This window comes from Scyliorhinus canicula, chromosome 8 (genome assembly GCF_902713615.1).
Source record: "Scyliorhinus canicula chromosome 8, sScyCan1.1, whole genome shotgun sequence".
Lineage (NCBI taxonomy): Eukaryota > Metazoa > Chordata > Chondrichthyes > Carcharhiniformes > Scyliorhinidae > Scyliorhinus > Scyliorhinus canicula.
In genome coordinates, this window is record NC_052153.1 from 66,015,388 (window position 1) to 66,030,701 (window position 15,314).

The window sequence follows — 15,314 nt, forward strand, 5'->3', positions numbered from 1 at the left end:
CAGAAATGTGATTGACTTTATATTGTTTAAGAGCGAATTGGAGCAGGTGGAGCAAAATAAAAGGTCTGGGACAGATCTGAGAGAGATCTGTCAAAGATTTCATGGGCCCAGGCAGAGAGTGTTAATGGTATTATTATGAAGGTGCTGATAGTGGTATAAGAGAATGGGCTGAAAGCAAACGGATCAGTGTTCTGTGAAAACAAAATTAAGGACAAGTGACAGTTGACCCTGTAGAGATCGGGGTTGGGATGGAAAAAATTGGGATTAATAAAAGAGATCAAGATGGAGGAGACAGTTCATGGTCTGAAGTTGTTCAATTCAATTTTAAGTCCAGAAGACTGTCAAGTGCCCAATTGGAAGATTAGTTGTTGCTCCTCTAGTTTGCGCTGGACTTCAGTGGAACATTGCAGCTGGCCAAGGTCAGACAAGTGGGCAAGAGACCAAGATGGCGAGTTGAAACTGCAAATGACAGAAAGATCGGAGCCATGCCTGCAAATTTGAGAATCCAAACAACTATAATACTGGGCCATAATTTGATGGTTCAGTTTATTAAACAGGGCTGGAGTTTACATGCCCCCATCAGGATTTGTTTTCAGCAGGGGGGGATATATAAAATAAGTCAGGTGGTGAGTCATCAACCTTCCTGCCCAACCCTGAGCTCACCCCAATAATACACTCGGTGCGGGGGGTTGGGCTCAAATAAAATTACTAAAAGATCAACTACGCTCGTTAAAGAGCCTGTTGACCCGTGCCATAATACAGTTGGCATAGGCAGGCAGGAGTGGGAATTCTGTTCTTTAAGGTCGAGATGAAAAAGAACGAGAAGGAAGGCTATCATCTCCCCCTCCCATACAAAAAAAATATATCCCTCGTTGTCTGCTGGCACCCATCTCCCGTGCTGGGCTCCTGCCTGCCCTAAAACCCCAGGACTTACCTTTCAGGGGATAACTTAGATCTATCATGAAGGGTGGCAGAGTGACAGTGGTTAGCACTGCTGCCTCATAGCTTCAGGGACCTGGGTTCAATTCTGACCTTGTGTCATTGTCCGCGTGGAGTTTGCACATTCTTCCTGTGTCTGCATGGATTTCCTCTGGATGATTCTTATTCCTCCCACAGTCCAAAGATGTACAGGTTAGATGGATTGGCCTTGCTAAATTGACCCTTAGTGTCCAAAGATGTGCAGGTTAGGTGAAGTTATGGGGATACGGGGATAGGGCAGGGAAGTGGGCCTAGGTAGGCTGCACTTTCAGAGGGTCAATGCAGACTTGATGGGCCAAATGGCCTCCTGCCTGAAGGGATTCTGTGGATTCTTCATGTTCCTTCCTGCAGTCTCAGAAAGGCCCACTACTGTGCTCTTGTCCTGCAGGGACGTGCAGGGACCAGCATGGCCCACTACTGAGCTCTGCCCCTTACTGATTGGCTGATGTCCCACTCTCATTCACTTTAGTCTACCCTCAGTGAGCTTTGGTTATGGGGCAGGCTTTCTCCAGTGTGTCGGCTTCTGGCCCACTTTCCTTCCTGCAGCCGATGGTGGTCTGTCAATAGTTACATTTGTCCTTGCATGTTTAGCTGTGTGGCAGATTGCTAAAAGCGCAAGCTGATAAAATTGCAGCGAGGGAAACCTGGAACATGAGAAAACAGTGCAATCTAACCTGTACATCTTGACCAATCAGATTGATAGATTATGAAATTAACAGTGCAAGGACAGGGAAAGAATTGTCAATTAGAGTTGGTGAATTTGATGTCAAGTCAGGCATAGAAAGAGAAATAAAGAAGGATAGAAGAATTTGATTAATAAAGACCGGATCAAGGAGAAGAAGGAGGCGAATGAGGAAATGTAAATAAAATAATGTTTTATTTTAAATATCCAAAAAATAAAACATGAAGGGGTTTCCATACATAAAAGTTCATTTTATATATGTACATATTAGTGCTGGAGACGCTCAGTATAATTGACACTTACGAGCATATTTAGACGTGAATAGACAAGGTTTAATTGTCTACAGCAAGTTTTGTTTGTATTTACCACATATATTCAGCAACCCCACACTGCTCATTGGTGCGTCAGGCAATGAGATTCACAAAGCTAATGGTGTAGTGGCGAATCTTTGATAGCAATATTTGGATTTTTTAGTTCAACCTTGCATTTGCCCTTACCAGAGGTTGCTATCCCATTTGTGCATAAATAAAGGTGAGCACCATTACCCTCACTTATTTTGACAAGAAAATCTGCGCGAAGCATTTCAGGATAAGACTGACAAGAAACATTGGGCGCGATTCTCCGCTCCCACGCCAGGTGGGAGAATCGCGGGAGGGCCGCTCTGGCACCCCCCGCGTTTCGCGACACACCACTCGGAGAATCGCGGGCCGCCGTTTTTCACAGCGTCCCGCGATTCTCCAACCCGAATGGGCCGAATGGCCTGCCATTCCCGACCGGTTCACGCCGGCGGCAACCACACCTGGTCGCTGCCGGCGTGAACATGGCGCCGACAGCTGTTTTGTGGCTTGTGGGGGGCGGAGAGGGGAATGAGCACTACGACTGTGCTCAGGAGGGGACTGGCCCGCGATCGGTGCCCACCGATCGTCGGGCCGGCGTCTCAAAGGGACGCACTCTTTCCCCTCCGCCGCCCCGCAAGATCAAGCTGCCACGTCTTGCGGGGTAGCGGAGGGGAAGACGGCAACCGCGCATGCGCGGGTTTGAGCCATCATCCTTCGTGACGTCAGCCGCGCAGGCGCGGGTTGGAGCCGGCCAACCGGCGCATGCGCCGCTGACGTCATTAGGTGCCAGCGACAAGGCCCGGCAGCTGAGATTTACGGCACAGCCCTCCTAGCCACCCCGGGGGGTGGGGGGGAAATAGGGGGCCAGGAGCGGCCTCCGACGCCGTCATGAACCTCTCCGAGTTTCACGATGGTGTCGGGCCTTGCGGAGAATTCCGCCCATTGTGCCAGATTTTATTTTCTCGGTGAAGTGAGAGAGACGGAATTGTCCCTGCTTGTTCAATCAAAACATAGAAACTAGAAGCAGAAATAAGGCCATTCAGCCTGTCGAGCCTGCTCTGCCATTCAATATGATCACGATTGATCCTCTATCTCAATGCCACATTCCTGCTTTCTCCCCATACCCCTTGATGCCATTAAAATAAATAAAATCTATCTCTTTCTTGAATACATTCAGTGACTTGGCCTCCACAGCCTTCTATGGTAGATAATTCCAAAGTTTCACTCGCCTTTGCGTGAAGAACTTTTTCCTGACCTCTGTCCTAAATAGTCTACCCATATCCTCAGACTGTGCCCCTTGGTTCTGGATTCCCCCAATCAGGGAAAACGTCCTGCTTGCATCTAGTCTGTCCAGGCCTCTTTGAATTTATACATTTCAATCAATCTCCTCTCATCCTTCTAAATTCTCGTGAATACGGGCCCAGTTGAATCAAACTCTTCTCATAGGATAGTCCCGTCAACGCTGGTATAAGCCTAGTGAACCTCCGCTGCATTTCCTCGAGAGATAATATATCCTTTCTTAGGTAGGGAGACGCCAGATGGCCAATAGGACAGAGGCCAATTAAATGTGCAAAGAGTGGATTCCGCACCCAATCAGCACTGTAGGCCAGGCGGTCATGGGGCAGAAGGATACTGGTGCAAAAAGGATATTGGGTCACGGCAAGAATTGTACGGGCCCCCTGCTCTCAGAATCTGCCCTTATTTTGTATTGAAGGCACAAAACAGGTGAAAGATGTCATTCAAAAACATACAGATTCTACCACCTTCTTCAGCAGAACTTGCTGCTACATTTAACCACGGGCTCAGTGGCAGGCCTTTCCTATTGCCCTTATGATGTACTGTTATAGCTGGAAGTAAAAGATGCACAAACATTTTCTCGTCCTATGCCCAAAAATTGCAGCAGACAATTGGGCTGCCATTTCCGGTGCCGCTGGTCTTTCGTAATTTGTGAGACTGGCATGATGATGTCATATTACTGTCGCAATGCCATCACATCAAACGTTTTGCCAGCATTGGGGAGCCAGCGTGCTCGATTTGGGAATGGAAAATCTAGTCCATTATCAACAATGCCCAGAATGAGATCCTGGTTGAATCCTGATGACTTTGCTGGATAGATCGGAGGGTAACTGAACTGCTGAGGCACAGAGATCAAGGAGACTCAAGGGTTTATCCGTGAATTGTACCAAGTTAAAAGATCTTGCCCAAGGGGGTTATAGGAACACTAAAATTAACCTCAGTGTCCAGGAATTGAGAATATGAACATCACTCATGAAAGAAGTGGTGAATGAGCATCTGAACCATCAATTCATGGTCTATTTTCTAAAATAATTCTGAGGATGATTTTAAAAATTATTATTAGCAATTTTCAAATTGACAGTACAAGTCATTTCCTACAGTCACTTTATACAGGAGAAGAAAGATAAGGGGCGAGATTCTCCCCTACCCGGTGGGGCGGGAGGTCCCGGCAGGATGGAGTGGCGTGAACCACTCCGGCGTTGGGCCACCCCAAAGGTGCGGAGACTTCCGCACCTTTAGGGGCCAAGCCCTAACATTGAGGGGCTAGGCCCATGCCTGAGTGGTTGGCGCACCGCCGGTCGGCGGGAGCGGCCTTTGGCGCCACGCAATGCCAGGGCCGAAGGGACTTCGCCGGCCGGCGGATGTCCGCGCATGCGCCGGAGCGTCAACGGCTGCTGACGTCATCCCCGCGCATGCGCAGCGGAGGGGGTCACTTCCGCCTCTGCCATTGTGAAGTCTATGGCGAAGGCGGAAGGAAAAGAGTGCCCCCACGGCACAGGCCCCCCCGTCGATCGGTGGGCCCTGATCGCGGGCCAGGCCACTGTGGGGGCACCCCCCGGGGCCAGATCGCCCCCCGCCCCTCCCCCCAGGACCCTGGAGCCCGCCCGCACCGCCGGGTCCCGCCGGTAAGGTAGGTGGTTTGATTCACGCCGACGGGACCGGCATGACAGCAGCAGGACTTCTGTCCATCGCAGGCTGGAGAATTGCCGGGGGGGGGCGCCGACAGGCGGGGCGCGATTCCCGCCCCCGCCGAATCTCTGGTGCCGGAGAACTCGGGACACGGTGGGGGTGGGATTGACACCGGCCCCCGGCGATTCTCCGACCCGGCGGGGGGTCGTAGAATCCCGCCCATGATGAGAAAACTGGGAGGAAAAGAGCAATTTAAAAAAAAGAATAGTGGGGAACTAATGTGAAATTCTGGTTTGATGTAATCAATTCCCAATGAGGCATCTTGGAAAAGCTTCAATGCAGTCAATTCCTTCAATTAATAACTAATTAAAATAGATTTTAACTCTCGGGTAAGTTTAAAGGAAATAACACCTTAAGCTGAAAATAAAATCATTATTTCAAATGAGAAATCTATCCTCCTCATCTTCATAATTGTATGGTTAATTGGCCAGCCATGTTAATGGGTTGATGTCACTGAATTTGGTCCAATAAAATCCCATCATACGTAAATAAAACAGTTCTTCAGTAAGTTGTTCTTTACCCTCTCACTTTTGCTCCAAATGCAGGAGGTTGGCTCATTAGTCTACTAATCACTGGCAAACAACAACAATAACTTGTATTTATAAAGCGCCTGTTAATGCAGTAAAATGTCTCAAGGCACTTCATGGAACCATTCTCAAACAGGATTTGGCACTGAGCTACAGAATGAAGTGTGATCAAAAGCTTGGTTAGAGCAAAAGTTTAAGCAGTATCGCAAAGGAGGGTAAACAAGTAGAGAACCATTAAAATGTAGAGGAGGGATTCCAAAGTTTAGGTTAGCAGGATAGCTGAAAGCAGCGGTGCCACTGGTGAAGCCATCAAAATAGGGGATACCCAAGACGCCAGAACTGGAGGAATGCAAATGGTCTCAAGAAGATTGCACGGTTGGAGGAGGTAGCAGAAGTCGGGAAGTGTGAGGAAGTGGAGGAATTTGAAAACAAGGATGACAATTCATAGAACAATAAGACTGTTTGCTTTCAGATTGTTATTATTTATTTATGTTTGAAATTTAAAGTGCCCAATTTTTTTCTTTACAATTAAGGGGCAATTTAGTGTGGCCAATCCACCTATCCTGCACATCTTTGGGTTTGTGGGGGTGAGACCCACGTAGACACTGGGAGAATGTGCAAACTCCTCATGGTCAATAACCTGGGGCCGGGATTAGACCCTGGTCCCCGGCGCCATGAGGTAGCAGTGCTAACCACTCCACCACCGTGCCCCCATTCAGATTGTTAACTCTTCTTCAATTTTATACCTTTGGGCCATTATCACCCAAGCCAAATGTCAATCAATCAGATTGGAAATTATGATAATATCAGTGGTGTTTCGCTCGTCAACTTACCTGTCTGGCCTGCGACGACAATAGGCTGTACCGTCAGTTGAAAGAGCTTATCCATGACCTGGTGTAGAAACAGTACCAATGGTTCAAGCCCAGCTGAAGGCAGTGAGATTATGCTCAATTTCAGCTCATGCTCCAGGTCATTTTCTGTTATCTTCTGGTCTAGAATCCAAAATGGAAATGTCACCTGTCCTTCCAGAGTGTGGCATAAAGCGAAGAATTTATCCAGGTGGTTGTCCTGTGCCAAAGAAATAGAACTCTTTTAAGTCATATAATCAATCCTTTTAGTTGCCTCGCATTGGTGCCCATTTTTGTGAAATGTAATTATTTAAAAAATCATTCAAATCTAAATAGTCCCATTTTGTTTCTGATGTTCAATTCTATGGAAAGATTTATGGCAGAATGTGATTTGGTTGTATGGTTCAAAATTAGGCAATATGTGCCATTTATTTATTAGTTCTGGAAACTGGTCTATAAGTTGATTGTCAAACAATCATTGACTGTTTATAAACATGGGCTTTGGTATTAATTCTCTGCCCTGTTCACCAACAAAGGGTCCTGGGGGTGGGGCAGGAAAGTGGCGGTTTAACTGTCCAATGCGCAGATCCTGACACCTAGCTGCTGCAAAGGCATCTTTTGCTGTTGTAATGTGAGCAAATATTGTTCCATCCACTGTAAAGAGATGGAACCCATCACTCGTATATCTCTTAGGGCTCCCACAGTACAATAAGCACGGTAGCATTGTGGATAGCACAACTGCTTCACAGCTCCAGGGTCCCAGGTTCGATTCCGGCTTGGGTCACTGTCTGTGCAGAGTCTGCACATCCTCCCCGTGTGTGCGTGGGTTTCTTCCCACTGTCCAAAGATGTGCAGGTTAGGTGGATCGGCCATGATAAATTGCCCTTCTAGTGTCCAAAATTGCCCTTAGTGTTGGGTGGGGTTACTGGGTTATGGGGATAGGGTGGAGCTGTTACCCTTGGGTAGGGTGCTCTTTCCAAGAGCCGGTGCAGACTCAATGGGCCGAATGGCCTCCTTCTGCACTGTAAATTCTATGATAATCTATGACAATAAGGTTTAAAATTCACTGCGGCTGTGCAGGAATTCCCAGGAATTGCGGAACTTGTTTCTGAAAGGGAAGTGTTAACTGTGGCTTCACAAGCTGTGTATCCGTGCCAGCACTCCTTTTGTGTTGTCAGAAGCCCTCACGGAAGCCTTCAGTTTCGTACACCCTAATTGCAACCTTATCTTTCACCCTCCTAATCACTGACCTCTCAGCCCAATGTCCTCTTGCTCTCTTGGACTTTGCAACACTGGGAGCTGTTTTCAGTCTTCCTGCACCTTCCCTGCCTCCCTCTTAGTTTGACGAAACATCAATACCTGGAATTTCTATGGCATTTTCCCAGTGAGGAGTAGTAGAACCCCCTGGATAAATTATGTTGTTAGCTAAAAATAACCATTTCCACCATAACTGCAGGGTTTCTGCCAATCTTCTATTGAAATTGCAGTGAAGATACTAATTCGTGACATAGATATCAAAAATTGAAATTCAGCAGAGTATGACAGCAATATTTATCATGTTCACATTAAATTTCTATGGCTTTTACCTTAGCAAGCTTGTTGATATGTTTATGTAAAAATGGTGAACGACTTTATCAACATACCACACAGAAAGTTACATGAACCTGCTAACCAAGGCACCAAAAACGTGCTCAGTGGAATTACACATCTCCCAACCCATGTATTATAGGCACAGAAATCTAAGATATCTGTGTGTATTTATTGCACAGTAAGATATCACATTGGTGTAAATTTTTAATTATTGCAGTACAGGTAGGTGTGAAAAACACAACTATATTAATAAAACACCTAAATCATTCTACATTCTTTTCAGACGCTTCAAAGTTACACCTTTAATAATAATAATCGCTTATTGTCACGAGTAGGCTTCAATGAAGTTACTGTGTAAAGCCCCCAGTCACCACATTCCGGCGCCTGTTCGGGGAGGTTGGTACAGGAATTGAACCCACGCTGCTGGCATTGTTCTGCATTGCAAGCCAGCTATTTAGCCCACTGTGCTAAAGCTTGCCGATTAAACAACATATACTGGACAGAAAAACAAACAACTCCACTAATGTACATAGAACATACAATGCAGAAGGAGACCATTTGGTCCATCAAGTCTGCACCAACCCACTTAAGCCCTCACTTCCACCCTATCCCCATAGCCCACAACCCCTCCTAACCTTTTTGCTCACTCAGGGCAATTTATCATGGCCAATCCACCTAACCTGCATGTCTTTGGACTGTGGGAGGAAACCGGAGCACCCGGAGGAAACCCACGCAGACACGGGGAGAACGTGCAGACTCCGCAGACAGTGACCCAGCGGGGAATTGAACCTGGGACCCTGGCGCAGTGAAGCCACAGTGCTATCCACTTGTGCTACCGTGCTGCCCTAACCGTAAATTATAACTTAAAGTAATAGGCACTTTGTAGTTGCCATAGAATCCCTGCAATGCATAAGGAGGCCATTGGGGCCTCCATCGAGTCTGTACCGACCCTCTGAAAGAGCACCTTACCTAGACCCACTCCCCCAGCCTATCCCCGCAACCCCACTTAACCTGCACATCTTTGACACTAAGGGACAAATTTAGCGCGGCTAATCCACCGAACCTACACCTCTGTGGACTGTTGAAGGAAACCAGAGCACCTGGAGGAAACACATGAAGACACGGGGAGAACATGGAAACTCTACACAGACAACTACCCAAGGTTGAAAATTCTGAAAAACGTGAAGACATCTGGCAAGAAAAGGGCGCAGTCAGATTCGGCGGAGGTGGAGCCGCCTTTTCAATTTGGCGACTTGACTCTCGAGTGGTCTCTTGACCCGGCGTTTGCTGAGGTGCTGAAAACATTATCTGAGTAATAGATCAGGAACAAGGCTTGCAGACACAGAAATGGAGTGCCCATGAGATCGAGCTACAGAATACTAACAAGACGCTTGATGAAACGGAGGAAAGAATCCTGAACATTGAAAATGTTGCTTCCTCAGCTGAAGCTCATGTTCAATCCTGGGAAAACCAGTTAGGTGACATGTCAGAAATCCTGGAAGATTTGGAGAATCGAGGCTGTAGAAAGAATATCCGGGTCGTTGATTTTCTAGAAGGAGTGGAGCGTTATGCTCCTGATAAGTTATTTGAGAACTGGCTGCCACATTTTCTTAAGCTGGATGTGAAATTAGAAAAGGTGCACCATATCCTGTCTTTGAAGCCAAGGAATAATCAAAATCCAAGACCTATAATCATTCGCTTCCACAATTTTAAAGATCACCAGATGGACCTGGAGATGGCGAGGCGTGGCATGACGTGGCTCCATGAAGAGGCGAGGATTTTGTTTATCCAGGATTTTTTGGCAGCGAAGCAGTTGAAGTTTCGACACTTCGATGAAGTTCGAAGGCAACTCAAGGCAATTGGAACGAATTATGCCCTGCATTATCCTGCGACCATGAGAGTGATATCCGATGACTTTGTTAAGTCTTTTGATGATCCGAACTTCTGTTGGTGTCATGTAGAGGGCAGTCGCACACAAGGTGGTTCCTGCCAGAGTACCTTGTTTTTGGACCTTTTCGTCCAGTTTTCTGTGATGGTTTGAGAAGGTACTTGTTAGTCTGATGGCATAAGAGTCTCAAGTGAAAGGAATGCTTGATAAACACAAAACCAGGCAGCAGAAAAGCAAAGATTCAACGTTGGGACTTGGGTATGTCGAAAGCTACAACTGCGGAGAAAATGGCAGACGCTTCTGCTGGGCGTTTGATTACTCCACTAACTGCTTACAGGCGGCTTGGCAGGGGAACTGTATTTGTTGTGGGATGTCTGTTTGTGGGTGGGAATGTGATATATGGGATATGTTGGGGTGTCTGTTGGGCATTTTGGAGTTTGCGCTTGTATTTTTACTGATGGTGTGTGGCATGGGTATATATGTTATGGTTATTTGTTCTGTTTTTACTCTGAGCAGGGGCCGTCCTGCTAGCTGTATAGTTAGTTAACGGGAGCAGAGTGGTGGGGGCAACTGCAGATCATACTGTAAGTTTTTTCTTTTAAAGATGAGTTTAGGATTTTTGTTTTTGCTTTATTTGGGGTTAAGGTGAGGAGGGGGAGGGGTAGCAGCCTTTGTTTGCCTTGTTGCTGTTTTTGGTTGATTTGAGTGTGGTATTGATGGGGAGGCAGGTTGGGTGGGGGAGGGGAGGGGGAGGGTTAGTTCTCAGACGGTGACTATAACCTTTTCTTTGTGATGTTTGGATGGGGGCTCTCTGAGTAGATGCTGGACTGCAGCGCATGGTGGGGATGGCTGACTCTGGATTGGGGGAGGGGGGCAATCAGCCCCCTGTTCAGCTGATCACCTGGAATGTAAGATGATTGAACATCCCAGTAAAAAGATATAGGGTGTTTGTGCACCGTAAGAAATTGAATGCTGATGTGGTGCTTTTGCAGGAGACCCATTTGTGGATTAAGGATAAGACAAGGTTACTGAAGGACTGGGTGGGACAAGTATTTTATCGGGGTTTGACAGTAAGGCCCGGAAGGGCTGCGGTTTTGGTGAATAATAAGGAAGTATCGTTCTCTGCGGCAAAATTCTTGGTGGATCCATGATTGTTGGTGATTGTTGGTGTGTTATTGGTGGGTATTCTGGTGGGTCTAGTTAATTTGTGTGCACCAAACTAGGATGGCAAAGGCACTATTAGTCTTAATGGAACAGGTGAGGGGGCAGACCCGGGGCGCTTTTTACATCCGATTGAGAATTACTTTTCTTTTTTCTCTCAGGTGCATTAGGTCTACTCTCGGATTGATTTTTTTGTGGTGGGTAGGTCTCTCCTTCCTGTGGTGGTGGGGGCAGGGTATTCGGCAGTAGTTATTTTGGATCATTCTCCACATTCTGCGGATTTAATGTTGGGGTCGGGTCCCGCTCAGTGCTCCCTATGGAGCCTGGATATGATTTGGGTGGAAGACAAGGGATTCTGTGAGAGGGTATCCTCCGCCATTGGGGAGTACATTGATTTTAAAAGGAGTGAGACTATCCTGCCTTCCATGTTGTGAGAGGCTCTAAAGGCAGTTATTGGAGGGAGATAATCTCCTATAAGGCACATAAAGAGGTGGAGAGGCAGAGGTTGGTGGATTCCATCATGGTGGTGGACCGCCAGTACTCGCTTGCTCCGACACCGTAGTTGTTGACGAGCAGGGAGAAATTGCGGATGGGGTTTGGGCTGCTCTTGATGGGCAAGTTGGTGCACCAGCTGCGACGCTTGAGGAGGACATGTTATGAAAATGGAGAGAAGGCCAGTTGCCTGTTGGAGAACCTGCTGAGGTGCTAGGCTGCCTCCCTGGAGATAGTGCAGGTGAAGGTAGGTTGGTTTCCGCCCGAGAAAACGTGAATGAGGCTGCTGTGTTATGCTTCTTCATGTAGCATAAGCTGCTTCCTTGATGTATACTCTGACAAAGGAAGGTTCAGTCTTGGAGATAGGTTTAATACATTTATTGAACAGTTAACAATTCTCCTACTTGAGTTCGACTCTCCTGCTAATCTTACTAAAGTAACATAATCTAACTAACCAGTCTGCTCTAATCCATGCGGTGGGTGTGATGCTTCCTGATCTGACCGTGTCTTTGAGTGTCGCCTGTGGAAAGAGAAAGAGCACGTGTGCCCTGTCCTTTTATATGGGTCGCCCCCTTGTGGTAGTGTCACCTCTGGGTGTGTCCTGACTGCCCATTGGTCATGTCCCATCTTACTGACCTATTGGTTGAATGTCTGTGTGTCATGATGTCTCTGGTGCTCCCTCTAGTGTTTTAGTTCTAGTGTATCTACATTAACCCCTTGTGTATTTACAGTGATGCATATCATCACAGAGGCTTTTGAGGCATTTTACCGCAGACTTTATCAGGCGGAGCCCCCGGAGGATAGGCTGCCCATGACAGAATTTTTGGATGACTTGTCTATCCCAGTTGTAGAGTGAGAGAGAGAGAGAAGAGAGGAGTCCCTGTTGAGCCTGGAGGAGATCACGAAATGCATGGGTTTAATGTAGTTGGATAAGGCTCGAGCCGGACGGATTACTGATTGAATTTTACAAGAAATCTGCAGATCAGTTGATCCCAGTGCTGTTAGATATGTACAATGATTCTTTGCCCTGGGGTATATTGCTGGTTACATTGGCGCAGGCATCAATCTCTTTGATTTTGAAGAAGGGCAAAGACCTGACAGAGTGTGTGTCGTATTGTCCTATTTCGTTACTGAATGCAGACGCTGAGCTATTGCTGAAAAGTTTGGCAAGGTTCTTGGAGCTCTGCCTTCTCGGAGTAATATCTGGGTGTGATATCAGAGGAACAAACTGGGTTTAAGGGCAGGTAGCTTTCAGCCAACATACGGTGACTACTTCATATTATATTGTCCGCCTCTCAAGTCCCTGAGCCAGAGGTGATATTTCAATGGACGCTGAAAAGATGTTTGATAGGGTAGAATGGGAGTATCTGTTCGAAATCCTTGGAAGGTTCTGGATTGGGCCTAGATTTATATCTTGGATCCGTCTTTCGTACGAAACTCCCACCGCTAGTGTTCATACGAATGTCCTTGGCGGGCAGGATTTAGTCGGTAGAAACTAATGCCCTTCCAAGGTTTTTATTTTTGTTTCAGTGTCTCACAAATCTCTTTCCCAAATCTATTTTTGTGAAGGTGAATAAATTGATTTCTTCCTTTATTTGGGCAGGCAAGACCCCACGGATTCGTAGGACATTTCCACAGAGGAAGAGACAGTCTGGGAGCATACAGCTACCTAATTTGTTATTTTACTATTGGGCTGAGAACATTGAGAAAGTACGGGGGTGGAGGCAGTCGAGTGATTGTCAGAGTACTAGTTTGAGGTCCTTGGTCACAGCCCCGCTTCCGTTCTAACTTTGGATGGTTTTGCCAGTGTTGCATCAATGGTTAAAAATTAAACCATTTCTAACTTCAGGGTGACTATTTTCAATACACAGGCAGGTGGGCTTCCCCCTCCCCCACTAAGCACCCCCACATGATATCCCCTATTCCCAACCCCCCTACACCCGCATGGGTTTCCCCACTGCCCCCCTCGTCTTGACCCCCCCTGTCCCGACTGGATTGGACCACCATCACCCCCCCCCCCCCCCCCCCCCCCCCCCATGTCCACATCCTAAATCCCATCCACTTACCCTTTCCATGCCTATTATTTTCAATGGGACATTTAAACCCACTGCTTTATGGCGGCAAGTGCCATAGCAAAGGGACCGTGTCCTCCGGGCAGGCAGAATATAATGTTATTGCCAAGGGCCAGGGGGCCATGCCCATAAAATGAGGGTGGGTGGGGGTTTGAAGGGTGGGGGACCTCCAGGGATCCCATAGCGGGGTGTCATCACTTGGGGGGGGGTGTGCGGTAGTGTCCATGTGTGTGGGGGCTGACATTGTCCATGGATGGAGGGTGACCCACACGCTCACTTAGAGATTGGGGCACCCTTTCAAAATGGCGGCCCGATCTCGGAGTTCAGCTCCCCAGTGCTAAACAAAATTCGAAGTGTCATTGAATAGTGGAACTTGCCAGCAGGAATCTCCCTGAAAAACCTGCCACAAATTAACTGAGGAATATTTGGGGAGAATCGCACCCAGAGTCTTTAATTCTGTCTTTCTACATTTTCTTTCCTATTCTGACCTTACTTGCTGCTTCATTTTTATGAAAACTCTTATCAACAGACTGATCTGAAGAAAGCTCTTGGTACCACTTGTTTAGCCAGTGTCCAATGACTTATCTCAATGACTTTACCGCAATAAATACCAAAGCCCCACTTTTTGTATAGAAAGCGATAATTCCCTCAAATTTATTCTCCTAACTGCTCAGCCAAAAACAACTTGAAATGGAATGTTAGATTTGAGCTCAACTAGAAGCAGTCCCTCAGACTGACAACATTTTAATTACCTCCTTAGGTTTGTCCAGCCACAAGAGTGTGCAGGTCAAAGTTGCTGTTCGAGTGATATAAGAGTATGCACTAGATAAGTTCACCCTGCCAATCCATATATTTTCAGAATGTTATAAAGATCTGTTATATAAAATATTACTTTATAATGACAGTTGCAACCAGCTCGCAGAGACAATGGCTAAGGTAAGCTCTGATAGAAATTAGAGATGTCACATGATCCAGCTCATGTGTAAACAAATACTGGATTTGAACTAAGTCAGAGAGATTGGCACAGGAACAGAAGGGGAAACAGCCTTACCCTATCTATATTTCTCTGAAACATTTCTCTTCAAGGCCGATTTGTTTGTGATTGAAAACCCACCAGAAGATCACATTGCTGCAAACTGGGAGTTCTTAAAGGAGGATTCCAAATCAACACCACTGTCTCGAAGAGAGAGACGAAGATCACCCAGCCATAACTGCAATATGACTGCTTCAGTGAGAAACCTAAGCACCAGCAGCTACTGTGGAAAGTGACTTGTCAGCATAAGGAGAATCCATGAAACTTTTCCTGACTTTTCTCATTATTTGGCCAAGTTTTAAGATCTGATACGCTGCAGATTTTTTTGCATGCTTCAAGTGGGGTTTGTGTGTGTGCTTTTGCCCATTAATGGGTAGTTGGACATATTTGTACATTTTAAACCTATTGCTGATAATTTCTGCATCTTTACCTGAGTGAGTTTTAACAATAAAAGTAATACTTTACTAATTAACATGAGGCTTATTTCTTAGACTGAGCCACACAAAGTTAAATATATAGAGATATTACATGGAAAGTCATTTGGTGGTACCCAGCTTGAAGTATTGATCAAAAAATATATTTTTGGTTGAAGCTTTTATTCTCGCACTTACCAAAACATTTGCTAGAATACAATGAAAGGGAAATTAACAAATTTATACTGTATGAGAAAAGTGCTGATTGCTTGACAAATGGACTATGATTGAAAGGCACCAGTTGATT

At 46.4% G+C, this 15,314-nt stretch overlaps 1 protein-coding gene across 2 annotated transcripts in view; it reads right to left on the reverse strand.

Moving 5' to 3' along the window:
- Positions 1-15,314, reverse strand: part of dock8 (dedicator of cytokinesis 8) — a 368,411-nt gene that overhangs the window by 102,943 nt on the left and 250,154 nt on the right. For both annotated transcript variants that reach the window (XM_038804697.1, XM_038804698.1), the window contains exon 20: positions 6,344-6,578. In XM_038804697.1, the coding sequence (XP_038660625.1) occupies positions 6,344-6,578 (235 nt within the window). The remainder of the gene's footprint in view (positions 1-6,343; positions 6,579-15,314) is intronic.